At 40.6% G+C, this 19,259-nt stretch overlaps 1 protein-coding gene and 1 long non-coding RNA gene across 2 annotated transcripts in view; one reads left to right on the plus strand and one right to left on the minus strand.

Moving 5' to 3' along the window:
• Positions 1-19,259, minus strand: part of LOC142142024 (uncharacterized) — a 226,312-nt gene that overhangs the window by 82,257 nt on the left and 124,796 nt on the right. The gene's annotated exons all lie outside the window — the stretch shown is intronic.
• PRSS12 (serine protease 12) overlaps positions 1-19,259 on the plus strand; it is a 182,884-nt gene that overhangs the window by 31,138 nt on the left and 132,487 nt on the right. The window contains exon 3 of the mRNA XM_075200339.1: positions 13,800-13,944. Within this exon, the coding sequence (XP_075056440.1) occupies positions 13,800-13,944 (145 nt within the window). The remainder of the gene's footprint in view (positions 1-13,799; positions 13,945-19,259) is intronic.

Here is a 19,259-nt window from a genome sequence, read left to right on the forward strand (position 1 = left end):
ATTTCTTTGTGGATGCACCAAAAAAAAGTGATACTTCATTATATTCTTCATTATATGACTTTCCTTCAATTTTGATAGCAGCCTTTCTCCAAATACCAGTACCAGACAGCCATTCAGTAGTTTCCAAAGAAACATGGTCTCTAGGAATGAAGATTTGGTGAGAAAAATAAAGCTATAACAAGAACAATAAAACTTTCTTCCTGCTTTGTTTCCCCAATGTAGGCTAGTGAAAAATATTTCTTGATGAAATCTCTCCTTTTTATTGAGAGCTTTATAGTCAACAGGGTTTGCCTAGTGCTGGGAAGTTCCTTAGTCACAGTGCCGTTATCATGCTTTACATGGAAAGATGTGAAATTTTCATGTGACAATTAATTACAAGTTGAATTTATTCTAAATGCTACATTGTTAATATTGTGTGTTTAAAAATGGATTCTATCGGATTGTCAACCTGTATGATCAGTTTTAGCGGTTGGTGATGGCATTGACTATCATTACAGATTGATTTCTGATCCACCAAAAAGTTTTCATGTGGCATTTTATAGACTAAGAATGAGCAAGGAAAGCACGTATGTTAATGAATCCTTTTGATGTAAATTAAGCCCTCACATTGAAGAGCTGCTGGCGGGTCATCCAGATTCATGGGTCACAAAAGGGGCAGAGCTTATCGGAAGATTGGAAGAGTTTTACTCAAATTCGCCCATTTATGTGCATAACTTGGGCATCAGGGCCGGGGCTTATTTTTTCCTGATTTCGGAATTTTAACTGTTGGTAGGATTGCTCGTATTGTTTATCATACATCACTAATGAGTTTGGCACAGAGATGTAGTATTGGGTCTCCGTGGACTTCAGCCACCGAGTAACCATCCTGCAAAACACTAGATTGTGACACTAACATAGGAAACACTATTAGTGTTGTAGATGTATGCCATACTTACCTACATTTGAAAAAACTCTTCCGGGAGATCAGGGGGAGGTGGGCATGTTGAGGGCAGGGCCTGACGGGTCATGTCATTTGGCTCTGCCCTGTACCTGCAATCACTGTTTTCGACCAATTACAGCAGGGGGCAGGGCCACAACGACACACAATTCACATTCTAAGCCTCGCCCCCGCCACTTTACTATTATGGCCTTTAGTAACTGGGAGGTTTGCCTCCTCTTCCGGAAGTCCGGGAGGACTCCCAGAAATTCGGGAGTCTCTCAGACATTCCGGGAGAGTAGGCAACTATGATGTATGCTATGTGTGTTTGATGGAAATGACATCATTGCCATCCCCTTGCCAGTGCTGACTGAAAGAAAATCACCATTGCGGTGTGATGTACAAGCGTGGAAAGGACTTCCACGTAGCTGACGGTTTATCATGTGCTCACCTTCCAGACTTAGGTGCCCTTGATGCTGACGATGACATGGATGTTATGGAGTTTGATGTCCTCTCCACCCAGTGCATGGAAGAGTTGCGTGATGTTACACTCAGGGATGACCTTTGCCAAAGGTTGTCGCATGTCGTCCTGCATGGTTGGCTGTCTTTCTCCAGGGAACTGCCTTGTGACTTTGTCATTCTCTGCTTTGACTATCTCAGAGGGCATCCTCTTACGTGGTCAGTGGTTTGTAATCCCATATGCTCTCCAAAGACTTTATGCCTAGCAGATCCATCAGGGGCACCCTGGGCAGGAGGCCACCTTGTGATGGGCTAAGGATGTATTGCATTGGCCCTCTATGGCTGCTGACATTAAGCGGGTGGTCTCTGCTTGTGCCCCCTGTAATGCTCTATGGCCCCTTCATGGCAAAGAACTGCACACTCTCCATGAAGTACCTCACCTCCCTTGGTCTACCGTTGCTGCAGATCTTTTTGTGTGAAGGGGGGAAAGAGCACCTTGTGTTAGTGGACTCATATTCCAGTTGGTTTGAGATAGACTATCTTCCTAAACTGACAAGTGCCATATTCATTAACAAAATGAAAGGACACTTCTCTACCCATTGTATACCACACAAGCTGCTCACTGACAACGCCATGCAGTTCATGAGTCCTTTACCAATGAATGGAACATCTCACATGTCCCTAGCAGTCCGTGCTATTCACAATCTAATGGACTAGCAGAAATGGCAGTATATTCTGCATTGCACCTGGTAGTCAAATGCTATAGAGATGGTTCAGATATATTCATGGCGCTCTTTAATTTGAGAAATACCCCAAGGGATGAGTTCCCTTTTCCTTCTCAACACCATCTGTCCAGACGCACTCGCACTATCATTCTTACCAACTAAGCCAAGCTTACACCAACCATTGAGACCAATGTGCAGAGTGCTCTGGAGAAGTCCAGGTTATGGTTCAAAGACAATCACTACAAAACCTCTCATCCATTGAGACCACTGTCCCCGGGGCAAACCGTCCGCATCCACCCCACAACACATAGGTGTCAGAACACCTATCAATGTGGACAATGGGCCCTCTGAAGAAGCATCTATTGCAATGCAGGACAGTCCTATACCCCTAACCAATAGTGATCAATCACTATGTAAATTTTGGTATTACCAGTTCATGTGTATTTTCACTTACACACTGTTCCCACATCCAACACCTATCACACTGTCTTGCACCCACACACCTATTGATTGTTACTTTGTTCTAAAAAAAAGGAGGATGTAGATGTATGCTATATTTGTTTGATGGAAGTGTCATCACTGCCATCCCTTTGCTAACCAGGAAGTGCTGACTGACAGGAAATTTCTAGCAGCCATTTTCAATTCTCAGTATATACCACATAGTAAAGACATGTTTTCACAGCTCTCCAGCCTCTTATTCCCTTACACACTTTGCATTGGGCCCTTTTACTATAATTGGAAGTGATATTGAAAAGCAGAATTTCAGATTATTCCTGAGCAGCATTATTGATTTTACTTTTGTCTTCCCTGTTTTCTAACACAGTTATAAAGTATGCATGAGATAAAAAGTTTTCCTTATTTTCTATTTATAATGTTTCTGTAGTGATTAGCGGATTTCCATTCATATTTCTTTCTCGCTAGTGGTTTGGAATAGAGATGTTCACTGACTCTGTGTTCTGGTTTTGGTTTTGGATCTGGATTAACATCGTGTTTTGGTTTTGGCAAACCCGTCCTTGCAAGTTTTGGATTTGGATCCCTAATTTTTTCTAAAATCCCTACTTTTTTCTAAAATCACATAATTTTGCTTTTTTTCCCCCTACATTATATTAACCTCAATAACACTAATTTCAAGTCATTTGCAGTCAATTTTGACCATATCACAATATTATTTTCATACACTTTCAAACAAAGGCTGCTAAGCGACCTGGCTGGATGCTAAGCGACAGAAATGACTGAAACACACGGCAGTTCCTAGCACATCTAGGACACATTGGCACACAGCAGTAGCAGAAATGAAAAGTGGTGCAAAATGGAATTGTCCTTGGATCATGAAATCAGTTATGGTTCATTTGATCGCTCCACCCATTTCTTGGATAACTGTGGTAATTCTACAGCTATTACATGGCGACGAGCGCTGACCCCCCTGGGATGCATGCTTTTATCAGACCCAACCAATCCAGGGTGCCAGACAATGCACTAAAAAGAGCCATTGTAAAAAAGCAAGTTCATCACTGAGCTTCGAATCAGCTCCAAGTCCCACAAAATTATAATATAGTTAGGTATCTTTGATGTGCAGATTACAAACACTTGATGAAACAGCAGAAAAGTGGAAGGTAATGCATATACATACATATATTATTATTATTATTATTATTATATATATATATATATATATATATATATATATATATATATATATATATATTTAAACATCCATGCTTACATTTCTTCTGCAAGCAACATTGTTCTTTGTTAATAAAACTGTTGTCTTTATACTGTTCAAAAAGAAATAAAAATAATCCACCACCATTCTTTGGATGTTGATAGTTGATAGTAGGATCAGATGGAATTACAGCAGAGCTGTCACTAATTCTGGTCAATTATTTTACAGTAGACAAGACCAGATGTCAAAATATTGTGCTGAGTCATCTGCATCATCAATGGGTGTCTAAGATTTCTGCTAAGCACATGTCGTTAACATTGGCACACAGCGGTAGCTGAAAGGAAAAGTGGTGCAAGATGGAATTGTCCTTGGGCCTTCCCACCCACCCTTATGTTGGATCTTAAAAAAGGACATGCACACTTTAACAAACCAAGCACTTCAGTGACAAGGAGTGCCACTTTTGAGGCTGATGTGCTTGGTTTGTTTGGACCCCCAAAAAACAAGCTAACAATGGGCTTAAGGCACCTTAGGAAACAGTGCTGTTAATGAACTCTAATGTGGCAAGATGTTGTCATCATCCTCATCCTCACCCTCTTCAGTTTGTACATCATGCTCACACATTATTAATGCATCACCGCTGGAATCCACCATTATAGAAGTCTCAGTATTTTGATGTAATTGGCAGGAAAGGCCTTCCACGTGTAACTTGAAGTTCATTTTTATGAACATCATCTTTTCCACATTTTGAGAAGTAGCCTCCTACGCCGATCACTGACAAGGTTCCCGGCTGTGCTGAAAACTCTTTCCGAGTACACACTGGAAGGTGGGCAGCTTAGGCAGTGCAAAGCGAATTGGTACACAGGTCTCCAAATTCCCTTTTTTTCCTCCTAGTATATAAAGGGACTGCCTGACGTGTCTATTTCTATGCTGTCGTGTAAATAATCCTCCATCATCCTTGGATGTTGATAGTAGGATCAGGTGGAGTTACGGCAGCAGTGTTACGTATTTTGGTCAATTCTTTTAGACCAGACCAGATGTCAGAATGTTGTGCTGTGTCATCTGCATCATCCCTGGGTCTCTTGGGAAAGCTAAGTTTTTTCCTAGCAGCAGTTGAGTGAGAAACTGAAGGAGGAGACGCTGTCCTGGCACGTGACACTTGAGCTGTCATCTGGCTCACCAGGAGCTCCTTGCATCTCTTTAGATCTGGGTCAGTTGGAAACAAAGAGAAGACATAGCTCTTAAACCGAGGTTCAAGCACAGTCAACAAAATGTAGTGATCTGATTTCAAGATTTTGATAATTCTTGGATCCTGGCGAAGCGAATAAAGTACTTGATCTACAAGTCCGACATACTTAGCATATTGCTTTGTTTAATCTCCTCCTTCAGTTTCTCAAGCTGCTTTTCCAAAAGTCTAATTAAGGGAATCACTTGACTCAAGCTAGCAGTGTCTGAACTCACTTCACAGGTGACTACTTCAATTGGTTTCAGCACCTTGCACAACACGAAAAGTATTCTCCACTGCGCTTGATTAAAATACATCCCCCCTCCTTTCCCAATGTCATGGCTTGTGGAGTAAGCGTGGATGGCTTTCGCTGCTCCTCCATTCGTAGATGCATATACAGGGTGGAATTCCACCTTGTCACCACTTCTTTCTTCAGTTGGTGGCAGGGCAAATTAATTTGCTCTTGTAGCTGCTGCAATCTCCTTCATGCTGTTGCCGAATGCTGGAAATGTCCAGATATTTTACGGGCCACAGACAGCATCTCCTGCACATCCCTGTCATTTTTTAAAAAGCTCTGCGCCACCAAGTTTATTGTGTGAGCAAAACAGGGTATGTGATGGAATTCACCCAGCTGTAATGTTCTCACAATATTGGTGGCATTATCAGAAATGACATATCCTGAGGAGATTCCAAGCGGGATAAGCCATGTTGCAATGACATCTCTTAGTTTTTGTAACATATTGTCAGCTGTATGCCTCTTAGTGAAGCCGTTGATACACAGAGTAGCCTGCCTCTGACAAATGTGACGTACTTGGGTACATGCTGCTGCTGTCCCTGCTGGTAAAGTTGAATCACCAAACCAGTGGACTGTCAGTCATATAATCTTTAGTTTGCCCAGTTCCGCTTGTTCACATATCTGTGGTTAAGTGTACAGTGGGTAGAATGGCATTTTATAGCCCAATAATTAAATTTTTACGAGCCTTCTGGTAGAGGTGAGGAATAGCTTTTCTTGTGAAATGGTGTGGTGATGGAATTTGGTAACGGGGACACAAGACCTTAAGTAACTGTCTAAAAGCAGCTGCATTAATAGTGGATATTGGACACAGATCTAATACTAGCATAGTCGCCATGGCGTCTGTGATCTGCTTTGTGACTGGGTGACAGCTTTCATACTTGCTTCCTCTTGCAAAGGATTGTTTAGTAGTCAATTGTTGTAAACTACTAGTAGTGTTCTTCTTGGTCTGCTTATGGGATGAAGATTCACCCCCAGCAGCAGCAGCAGTAGTGAGGCTAACGTTCAAGAATTCTTCTGAGGAATCCAGGATAGTGGAGGAGTCATCTAGCCTTGGATGCAGGACTAACTCCGATCGCTACTGGGGATATTGATGAGGATGGTGTTGAGTGTAGATTGCAGGTGTCGGGATCTAACTGACAGAAGGGACCTAGCTGATGATGACTGCTTGTTGTTATTTTTTTAGCATAAGTTTCCAATTTTCCCAAATGTCATAACATGGATGAGGTTCCTAGATAGTTAAGGTCGCTACCTCTACTGACTGTGACTTTACATACGATACAAGTAGCTACACAAATTTTGTCAGGATTTGGGTAAAAATAATTCCACACGTAAGAGGTAGATTTTTTGGGATTATATCCAGGCATGACAATGGCCTTTTTCTTATCACGTAGAAGAACTGCTTACACCGGTGCAGGACTTACACAAACAACATCATCCTCATCAACATCCTCATTAGCGCCCTCGTCGGCAACACAGATATCCCCCTCATCCTGTTGCAATTCCAAAGTGGCATCCTCAATTTGTGTATCACCGGCTACACTTGGGCTGTTCATGCACACATCTGCAGAAATGCTGAAAGGGCCTTCTTTATGGGTACACTATCAGAATGGTCAGGATTACACGTAGCACTCGTGGATAGACTTTCCTCAGGGATTTGTGTCATTTTTGAATCTGAACATACATTTTCCTCTAATGCCTTACTGTTTTCTTCCAGCTTGATTTTTACACGTAAAAGTATTTGGAAATCACTTTTAGAGTCCGAATGAAAAGTCTTGCTTGGTCACAACTGACCTTGCAAGAAGATGCCTCAGTGACAGTTGCAGAACTAGCACTCATAGAGAAAGGTGAAGGCCTCATTCTTTCCTTGCCACTGTGTATGTAGAATGGCATGTTGGCAATTTTATATTTTTCTGCAGATAACTTTGCTTGGATTACAGGCTTTTTTTCTTGACCAAGGTGGAATTTGTTTTTTTACATTTTTGTTTCCCTGACTTACAAATACTATGCACTTTATTATAGGCTTTACCAAATGACGTAGAGGGATTACTATCATCATGACTGGTGCCAGCAGCTGCTTCGTGCTCCTGCTCTTCTGTGTACTGCTGTGAATCCATTTTAATAACACTGTACAATTTGCAAATTCAGAAGACCAAGCCTGTCAGCCCAAGTATTTCTATTCCAGCAATGACAATTAGCAAAGGAGCAATGGGGCTCTCCTCTTTGTGTGTAACCTATATAACACCATTCAACTTGACTGCAAATTCAGAAGACCAAGCCTGCCAGGCCTAGTATTTCAATTTCAGCAATGACAATTAGCAATTTAGCTCTCCTCTTTGTGTGTTACCTATATAACACCGTACAATGTGACTGCAGATTTAGAAGACTAAGCCTGCAAGACCTATTATGTTTCAGCAATGACAATTAGCAATGGAGCAATAGAGCCCTCCTGAATGTTACTGGAGACTTTGAAGAACACTGCTACCCCATCTCTTTCTTTTCTACCTATGATGCTGCCCAACTGCTCTAGAGACTGCCAAGAACTGTGCTACCCCTTCTGTGTCCCTCTGTGAAATGGTGCTGGATCACCGTGGAGGGTGGTACTTATAAAATTCAAAACTTGTGAGATCCGACAGCGTAACAATGACGTTTTTTCTTGTTTTCAATTCCGAGGGTGCGCGAAAGTACCGAGCCAACTCGGCTCGGTTCTTGGCTCTCCTAAGTTCGGGTGTGTTTGGTCCTCGGGGAACTGAGCCTGAGCATTTCTAGTTTGGAATTTTGCAGTGAGAGAGTACATTAGTGATAGGATGATGATAACAATGTACATTTTGTGTAGTAGATATAGTGTACCTTCCAACTGTCCTGATTTAGTGATAAAACTGAGAGGTAGCATAACAGAGCATCGGTGTTGGAAACTCTATGGAAGGGTACTCACAAGAAAACACAGTGCTGAAAAGCACTTGAGCAGGGTTATGAGGAATATTGAGACCTCTGTAGTGGCAGGACCAAACACCCCATTCGATTGTACTAACATTGTACTAAAATAATAAAATCATGTAAATAAAACACACACAATTTTTAAATCAACTTTTAGTGAAATGAAAAACCCTAAACCCCCATTCACCAATTTAGTTAGATATTATATATTCTTTATTTGTAGTCTAATTTGATTTTCTTTATTTTTAATACAATGGGAAATTATCTAAAATTTGAATCCAATTGAAATGTTATTTATTAGTACTTGTTTGTAATCCAAGGAATATTATTCTTGTAATTCACGGTAACTCATGTAATTCAAGCTGCCAGTGAATGGAGGCTCTGGCCCTTATTTGGCTATTATACATGCACGGATAAGGTCGGTGACACCCAGCGATGGATGAGGAGCGACTTCTGCAGTGATGATGGAGTCCTTTGGACTTCATTAAAAAGATAAGCTAATACCATCTTAAGATAGTGTTTGTTTTTAAAGATAGCAGTGAAAAGCATAATGCAGTGACCAGCGTTAAGCAGGTTATGGAAGGAAAAATCTCTCACTTCTCTTGCTTTAAGCCCTTGATAAATTAAAAAAAGTGCTGCTGTAGTGCCTGTGGGGAAAATGACGGGTGAACACAGAGTACTTACCTGATCATGAATGGTCCACCTATCATTCACATAGGCCTTCAGCATAGTTCTTCATGCGAGGCTTTGGTCTAGGAGAAAGGCAATGACACTTATTCAAGGAAAGTACAGCGTGGTAACAAAGAGGGAGTGTCCGAGGTGATTGACAGGAGTAGAAAAACTGCAATCCAGTCCTATTTCTGGCACTTCTAATTTGGTCCAGGCCTGAGCAGGGGGCTGCAGACTTTCGTGACAAGGAAGAAGAAAGACTCCTATCAGGGAACACTCACTGTACAGTCAAGGCCAAAGTTTTAAGAATGACAGAAATATTATTTTTCACAAAGTCTGCTGCATCAGTTTTTATGATGGCAATTTGCATATACTCCAGAATGTCATGAAGAGTGGTCAGATGAATTGCAATTAATTTCAAAGTCCCTCTTTGCCATGACAATGAACTTTATCCCAAAAACAACATTTCCACTGCATTTCAGCCCTGACACAAAAGGACCAGCTGACATCAGGGCAGTGATTCTCTCATTAACACAGATGAGAGTGTTGACGAGGACAAGGCTGGAGATCATTCTGTCATGCTGATTGAGTTAAAATAACAGATTGGAAGCTTTAAAAGGAGGGTGGTGCTTGAAATCATTGTTCTTCCTCTGTTCACCATGGTTTCCTGCAAGGAAACATGTGCAGTCATCATTGCTTTGCACAAAAAGGGCTTCACAGGCAAAGATATTGCTGCTAGTAAGATTGCAGCTAAACCAACCATTTATCGGATCATTAAGAACTTCAAGGAGAGAGGTGCAATAGTTGTGAAGAAGAATTCAGGGCGCCAAAGAACGTCCAGCGCGCGCAAGAACCGTCTCCTAAAGTTGATTCAGGTGCGGGATCGGGGCACCACCAATGCAGAGCTTGCTCAGGAATGCAAGCAGGCAGATGTGAGTGTGGAGGATGGCCTGGTGTCAAGAAGGTCAGCCAAGAAGCCACTTCTCTCCAAGAAAACTATCAGGGACAGACTGATATACTGCAAAAGTACAGGGTTTTGTCTGCTGAGGACTGGGGTAAAGTAATTTTCTCTGAATCCCCTTTCAGATTGTTTGGGGCATCTGGAAAAACACTTGTCCAGAGAAGATTATGTGAGCACTGCCATCAGTCCTGTGTCATGACAACAATAAAGCAACCCCACACATGAGCCCATTCATGTTTCGGGATGCTTCTCAGCCAAAGGAGTGGCTCACTTACAGTTTTGAACACAGCCATGAATAAAGAATGGTACCAAAACATCCTCCAAGAGCAACTTCTTCCAATCATTGAAGAACAGTTTGGTGGCGAACAATGCCTTTTCCAGCATGATGGAGCACCTTGCCATAAGGCAAAAGTGATAACTAAGTGGCTCGGGGATCAAAACATTGAAATTTTGGCTCCATGGCCAGACCTTAATCCCATTGAGAACTTGTGGTCAATCCTCAAGAGGCAGGTGGACAAACAAAAACCCAGAACTTCTGACAAACTCCAAGCCTTGATTAGGCAAGAATGGGTGGTCATCAGTCAGTATGTGGCCCGGAAGTTGATTGACAGCATGCCAGGGCGAATTACAGCGGTCTTCAAAAAGAAGGTTTACCACTGCAAATATTGACTCTTTGCACAAACTTAATGTAATTATCAATAAAAAAAATTGACACTTATGAAATGCCTGTAATTTTACTTAAGTGTACCATAGCAACATCTGACAGAAAGGTCTAAAAACACTGAAGCAGCACATTTTGTGAAACCAATACTTGTTTCACTCTCAAAACTTTTGGCTATGACTGTATAGTCACTGTCTCCTCTTGATGATCATCTGAGACTCTCAGCAATGGCGTCTTGTAAAAGGGGCTAAACAAAACAACCCTCCCACAAGGTTGTCTTCAATACTATATGTACTACCCACTCTAGTGCTAACTATAACAACAACTACAAAACCCTGGTCCTAACAACACCGGTATGCTGCACAACATTAACTTCTAACATCAGGTGTAGTGTATTACCGTTTCTAAGATACCCACAAATCCAAACAGCCAATCAAAAGAGAAAAAGACAGCACAAAAGAAATACCAAAAGCCTACATTTAATGGCGGCCTGACTAATGGATCCTTGGACACAATACATGGTGTACTGATAGGTCTCTAGGGGATCACTTGCAAAACGGCCACTAGGGATAAGGGTAGGAAAAAGGAGTATCAGACTGGGCATGGTCTCTTAGTCACAGAGGCTACCATCCTACCCGATGACAGGCATAATGCCTAAAATGCCCCACCAGGCCTAATTCCTGAATGAGTTGAGGGAAATGTGATGCAACTTTGTAGCATTTTCTACTAACACTTTAAGCCACATCTCTGTGCTTTCTCTATACGATCATTGAGTTTAAGTATACACATATGACTATAGCCTGGTGCAAATGCTACTGTTTAGGACACATCTTAAGATGCTACAAGTGAACGAATGGGCGTAAATATGCTTTTTTTGTATGTGTGTCAATTTCCTGTGCACGTTCTGAGCACATGTACACCTACCTCTAAATGAGACTGATGTTTGTATATACTGTATGTAGTTCTTAAGACTATATATACATAGCATATATTAGTAATTGCCAAAGATATAATCCACCTAATCAAAATCTTGTGCTTGCCCTGGAACTTGATTCTAGACATTGTAAGACATTCAATTGAACAAATGATTTTAGATTCTCAGGGCTTTATTTTTATTTTTCATTTCAAATGACATGCCAGTAAATCTTAGACAAATATATTGTCCTTACCCATCTGTTTTGTTTGTTTTATTTTATTTCATTTTGGGACCTATAAGGCGTCTAGAGCCTAGTAGAAGTGCAAGAAGATATTTAGATTGAATGTTTGTGCATTTATAGGTTCTCAAAGTCATTCATGTGTTTCATGAAGTGCTAAGTTTGACATACCAAGCATAACGGCTACAGATCTTAATCTGCAATACAGCTGGCTTGGTACAAATAATGATTGATTTTCTGGTTGAGTTAATATATTTGCTACTTAAATAAAAAAGGACAATGTACTCACTACTACAAATGATAAGAATATTAGAAGTTAATGAGAAGTTCCAAAGCCATATAATATACAAGTCAAGGAACTCTGGAGTATCTCACATTCATTATGATTCACACTGAATCATAAGGAATATGATTATTTTAGTATAAGAAAAAAAACCATCATAGACAGAAAATACAGAAGTAGTACATTGACACACAAACATGTAGAAAGACATACACACTGGAACACGCATAAGCATAGAAATACACACATATTTTTTAATATATATTTTTTTAATTGTGTTTATATTTTAACATTAGCATTTTTTAAAATTAAATTTGAAGGGAAGGGATCAGTCACACGTGGATATCACTAATTGCATGAAACTTGAATAATAGAATCACCAAAAGTATCTTAAAGGATAATTCCAGCCCAAAATTAAATATTATAGACTCTAAGCCAGACTCACCTTTGGATTTTTGCGACATCCACTGGCTCAATTTTTTCTGCCCTCTTGATTAGTAATGCCAACTCAATTGGCATCAATTCAAATGGCTAATATTAAAGGCACATCACTGTACTGTGCTAATGCGCAAAGAACATCTCCATCCTGGTGGCTAGTATACAAAGTAGATATCTGTCCTGCTGCCTATTGTAAAAATCCAACCTCAGCCCTACCCTGGTGGCTATTGAAGAAGGTAGAACTTAATCCTGCTTACTAGTATAGAAGGCCATTCCTCATGGCTACTGTAGAAAGCAGAGACAATCCTAGTGGCTAGTATAGAAAACAGACCTGAAACCTGATCTGGTGGTTAGAATAAAAAGCAAACTCCAGTCCCAGTGGCTGATATACAACACTGACCATAGTTCTGGTCTGTAGTGTAGTGTAGCGGATTGACTGTCCCATGCCCTGTCATTCTTTCCCTCTCCACAGTTTTTACATACTTGTTCTAGACCTACACTTGTCATTGTGGGAGGTAGGCTGTTTGAAAATGAATAATAACAGACTTTTAAAATGAAGAAATACTTAGCCCTGGGTAAAAAAGCGCTTACATATAACTTGACTAAACAACACATGAAATGATAAAGTTAAAAGGGTGCCTGCAGCTATAAGATTGAAATATTGTAAAAATGAAAACATAGATTGATCTGCAACATTAATGCATTTGCTATAGCTATTGATATTAAAGAACATCTTATCTCTACAGTACAATCTCTTCTTATAAAAGACAACTTAATCAATAAACCACACTACACTCCATGTGATTTTTTTGATGTCAGTTTTAAAACTTTAGGCATTTCCTACTAACATCAAAACATGTTTTAAAAAATATACAAATGAAGTGTTGCCAGATATCTGAGGGTATTTTTCCACACAACTTATTGATCTAAATGTGCAGTTTCCTGATAAATAATTAATCCAGTTTATAATTGTTTGATAACTTGTGTAAGACAATATTAATTGAACCTAGTGGTATCTTAATTTGATTATGTATTTTTCTATTTGTTGTTGTTACTTTATTCAAGACTGATTAACATTATCTTCCACAATCAATATGTTAATGCTTACAAATATCAGTCTGTGTGCTGGAATCTCTAATAAAAGTCAACATAAATCTCTGTTATATCAGTCTACTACACTTGCATACATTATTAGAGTGATCTATCACAGCACATTCTTAGATCCAGCTAACATTCTTTTACAAATACTTTCCATGACCTTCTAATTTATGGCTTTCCCCTTCAAGGTAATTGTGGTAGAAATCTTCTTTGCCCTCGACCAGAGTTCAATACAAAGGGAATAAATACTTCTCTAAACTCAGCAGTATCCCTTTGTGTGGCTACAGCACACCATCTAAATGCATTTTTAACAATTAACAGGGTCAGTGCGTCTGCGGGGGAGCCAGAAAAGTGAATCAGAGGGAAGTGTAGTAGAAGTCTATGTGAATGGTACCTGGGGAACCATCTGCATCAGCCAGTGGGATGATCATGATGCGTCAGTCATATGTCGTCAGCTTGAACTTGGGTAAGTGCTTTAATAAGTTGTTTTTGTTTTATTATCATTGTTCAGTTTACATCCAGGTCTAAGACTTTCACATATGCATAAAACACGCATTTTTTTAAAAAAAAATATGCCTATATACTCTATTATAATGCATAAACCCTTCTGTGTTTTTCTGCACTGTGATATGTATATGTAAATGCAGATGTTTTAGAATGTGTATTTGTAAAGGTAGGATTCAGGCACTTAGGACTTAAAAAATGTGTATATAGCCTAAAATATGTGCATCAGCCCACTCAGACATACTTCATGCGCCTTTATAAAAGACAGATTTAGGCTAAATCCATGTGTTTTTGCACGTGTGAATGAAACCTTAATAGTGACTCATATTAGGGATAAAGACTATAATTAGTAAGACTAATTGCCATGTGATCCTAGGAAATTCTGGAACTTTAAATGACTCTTTCCTCAATCATACCCTGATTGGTTTGTGTCATCCTGCTCTTCATTCAATTCATAACTTGACTCCTCTGACTCCATCTGTTAACTACCTCATGTATGTCTTTCCACAGCTTCACATGGATTTATGGAGCTCTTCCTTTTACATTCTGTGCCTTGCTTAGCGATGCAGTAACACCTTTTCACTCTCCTCCCTCAAATTGCTGCATGAAATGTCAGCAAATATATACTTCCCTAAAAGCAGTAATTGTGCTTGCTCCTACGTATGCCCCAGGGGCTCATATTGGAGCACTTGGGTAAAAGTATATACACTGTGCTGTGCATCCTCATATATTTGCTTTGTAAATGACTTTTTTTTGTATTTTTAGGAATCCAACAGTAAAAAACCTTTGGTATTTACCATAAGAAACTTGCTACCATGAGCATTTGTATAACACTTACAATTTCTAGTTGGAATATCTAAACATCTTAGGACAAACCCCTGATTATCCAGGCCACTGACTGATCCAATAAATCACACACTAGGTAAAATAGAGTTTGTCAGTTACTCCCATTAGGATATATTACAAGTATTATTCACAATCACCTAAATACATTTCATACATTTGACTTATGAGTCCATCACCTCATCAATTTAGGGCATTGCCTATATCACAAAAGTTGTCCTCTTCCAGTTAACTCTTTCAGCCATCCTGTTTTTCATCATCATCATCATCATCATCAATGTTTGTTTATAACACGACACAGTTTATGCAGAACCGTACAGCAAAACAAATGCATCCACTAATAATGCATAAATGCAATAATATTAACTAGAACAAGATAATACCTATGTACTAATTAGCATAAAACAAATACAACAATATATGTAGCTAACATAGTAAATGCAGCCTACCGATTGGACCGACAGACGGGAGACAAAGGGTAGAGAGGATCTTGCCTGTGAGAGCTTACGTTATAGAGAGAGGTGGGGAACAGAAGCAGTAGACAGGTAGGTGAGCAAGAAGAGGTGGGTTTTGAGAGAGAGTGTTTGAAGAATTTATTATTGGGAGATAGTCTTGTAGAGTGAGGTTGAGATTTTCAGTGGTGAGGGCCAGCTCGGGAGAAGCCAGAGGCCTGAAGTAGGAGGAGGAAATAAGCAAGGAGGAGAGGAGCTGGTCAGAGGCAGAGTTTAGTGATTGATAGGGGTATATCTTAATAGAAGGTCGACAATGTAGTCAGTGGAGACAGTGTGTAGTGCTTAGGAGCTTGAAGTGGATTTGACAGGTAACGGGAAGTCAGTGGAGGGATTTGCAATGGAAGATGCAACAGATGAGAAGCAGTGGGAGATAAGATTAGTCTAGCCGTAGTGTTCATGATGGGTTGGAGGGGGAAGAATCAAGTGAAAGGAAGGCCAATAAGGAGAAGGTTACAGTAGTCAAGGGGGAAAATGATGAGCAAGTGGACAATGGTTACCTCCTGGGTGAGGTAGGGGCGAATTTTTGCAATATTGCAGAGGAGGAGGCAGCAGGAATGAGAGAGTGTCTTTCTGTGCTAGTTTCCAGTCAAAACAATTGAGTTTTAATTTGATTCATTACTGGCTAAGGGCCTGATTCATTAAGGATCTTAAATTAAGAAGTTTCTTATTTAAGTCTCCTGGACAAAACCATGTTACTATGCAAGGGGTGCAAATTAGTATTCTGTTTTGCACATAAGTTAAATACTGACTGTTTTTTCATCTAGCACACAAATATCAACTTTAAATTTCAGTGTACAAATAAGCTATCAAGTATTTGTGTGTTACATGAAAAAACAGTCAGTATTTAACTTATGTGCAAAACAGAATACTAATTTGCACCCCTTGCATTGTAACATGGTTTTGTCCAGGAGACTGAAATAAGAAGTTTCTTTAGTTAAGATTCTTAATGAATCAGGCCCTAAATGTTTAATTTCCTGTAGCAAAGCTGGGCATTGCTGGTTTATGTTAGAAGAATTTGTATGACATGGTACAATTACAAATCCACAACACCATTTGTTTTTTCACCTTTTTATATATTTACTCATTACTATATTATTATTATCATTATTATCGTTTATTTGTAAGGCGCCACAAGGTTTCCGCAGCGCCGTACACAGTACGAACAGTAGACTATACAGGGTAAAACAGTACAGAACAATAAACGCAAAGTACCAGTTCTCCAGAAACTCCAGGCAGGCAAATGCAGTAGAGACAGAGCGGAAGAACAGGTATGGAGACAGAAAGGAAGGGGGGGCCCTGCTCATACGAGCTTACATTCTAAGGGAGGGTAAACAAATCAGGCACAGAAGGGAGCCAGTGAAGCAAAGGGGGGGAGAAAAGGGGCCAGGGGAGAAACAGAGGAGATGAGAGGCTAAGTGGATGGTTGGTAGGCCTTGAGGAACAGGTGAGTTTTAAGTGCCCGCCTGAAGGAGCACAGCTTGGGTGAGGGACGGATGGAGCGAGGGAGGTCGTTCCAGTGAAGGGGGGCAGCGCGGGAGAAGTCTTGGATTCTGGAGTGGGAAGAGGTGATCAGAGTGGAGGAGAGGCGGCGTTCGTTGGCCGAGCGCAGGGAGCGGGCGGGAGTGTAAATGGAGAGGAGGTTAGAGATGTAAGGGGCAGTAGACTGGGAGAGAGCCTTGTAGGTGGTGGTAAGGAGTTTGAAAAGGATTCTGAAGGGGAAAGGGAGCCAGTGTAAGACAAGACAGAGAGGGGAGGCAGAGGAGGAGTGGCGTGAGAGGAAGATGAGTCTCGCAGCTGCATTGAGTATAGAGCATAGGGGGGAGAGGTGGGAGCAGGGGAGGCCAGTAAGGAGGAGGTTGCAGTAGTCGAGGCGGGAGATGATGAGAGCATGGATGATAGTTTTGGTGGCATCTTGAGAGAGGAAGGGACGGATGCGGGCAATGTTACGGAGTTGGACTATATGATATAATAAACAAACAGCAACCACACATCTTTCACAATCTGATTTTGCTTCCCAAGCTCTTTTCCCTTCCATTTCTCTGCTTCCCAAATGTGTGTGCACAGGGTGCCCGGGTACACCCTAAAGTCAGACACTGTATCTGTGCTTGTCAGCAAAATTACCGCACCACCAGCATGAGATGAGAATGTCAGTGAATGAGTCAGTGACTCACAAGACAGTGATGCGCTCACCTTCACTACGCACCCCGGAGGAGCTGAGGATGGAGCAGTTCTGTCTATTGTACATGTACTATAGAAAATACACTGTCCGGGGGCACTACTGTTTTGCATAAAATGAACTGTGGGCTCATCGATTTGACATATTATAAATTGGAGAGACTACTGTGTTGCATAATATGAATTGGGTGCACTTCTGTTTGGCATACTATGGACTGGGGGCTCTACTGTGTGGTATAATATGATGTGGGCACTACTGTTGGGCATATTATGAATTGGGGGCACTTCCATTTGGCACTTCTGCTTGTCAGCACAGACTATCCCTCTCTAGATTCCCTGGTGGTACACCCTAATGAAATGTTCTGTGCATTCCTATGCTGCTTCTCTTCCCACACTGTCCCACTTTATTAGTCCTCTACTCCCAGGGCTCTATGCAGGGGTGTAACTAGATTTTGAGAGTACAATACTCAATTTTCTGTGCTGTTAATGTCATGCAGTTTACTCTGTGCTGGTCAGGTCTGTAGGTATCCATGACACATACAAGTCAGTCATTTCATCTCTATAATTTGTTTTTAATGTCTGTTAACATCAAGCAGGTTCAGTGTCTGTCAAATATCATTGGCTGTGTTTTGCAATCTGTTTAAAGCTTCCATTTCATTCTTTTTAATTCCCCCGCCTCTTAAATTTATTGCTTGACTTTATCCATACCTAAACATAAAAACAAAATCATCTCTTGTGTATATGAAAACTCAGGAGTGTTCTGCTTTTAATTTTGCTGTCTGTTCTTACTACTTCCCTTTACAGGTTCATTTTTAACCGTTAAAATATGTTACCTTCCCTTTTCATGTTCTGTGTTCTCTCCTGCTTTCCTCCACATGACTTCATCATCATCATCATCAGCATCATCAGCATCACCATTTATTTATATAGTACCACTAATTCTGCAGCGCTGTACAGAGAACTCACTCACATCAGTCCCTGCCCCATTGGGGTTTACAGTCTAAATCCCCTAACACACACAGATAGACAGACACACAGACAGACACACAGACAGAGACAGACAGGTACACAGACTAGGGTCAATTTGTTAGCAGCCAATTAACCTACCAGTATGTTTTTGGAGTGTGGGAGAAAACCAGAGCACCCAGAGGAAACCCACGCAAACACGGGGAGAAAATACAAACTCCTTACAGATAAGGCCATGGTCTGGAATTGAACTCATGACCCCAGTGCTGTAAGGCAGAAGAGCTAACCACTTAGCCACCGTGCTGCCATTATTCATATTCCATCCCATTCCACTCGGTGTGTTGCATAGACATTACGGAGTCTAGAACTATAACTATGCGCCTCCTGGTTCTTTACTTCAGTACCTTCATCAGTCTGCCCATTTAATTCTTGCATGTAGGCATGAAATACTATAGGCAGCACAGCTGCACAGTACTAGAATCATGAATTTGACTCCAACCAATGACCCATCTGTGTGGAGTTTGTATGTTCTCCCTGTGTTTGCAGGGATTTCTTCTGTGTGCTCCAGTTTACTCCCACAATTTCAAAGCATACCTGTAGGTAAATTGACTTCTGAAAAAAATGAACCCTAGTGTGTGTGTTTATGTGGTAGGAAATTTAGATTGTAAGCTCCAATGGGTCAGGGATTGATGTGATTGACTACATTTTCTCTGTACAGTGCTATATAATATGAAAGATGCAATATAAATAAATAACAATAACAATGGATCCCTGAGATTAA

Source organism: Mixophyes fleayi, chromosome 1 (genome assembly GCF_038048845.1).
Source record: "Mixophyes fleayi isolate aMixFle1 chromosome 1, aMixFle1.hap1, whole genome shotgun sequence".
In the NCBI taxonomy this organism is placed as follows: domain Eukaryota; kingdom Metazoa; phylum Chordata; class Amphibia; order Anura; family Limnodynastidae; genus Mixophyes; species Mixophyes fleayi.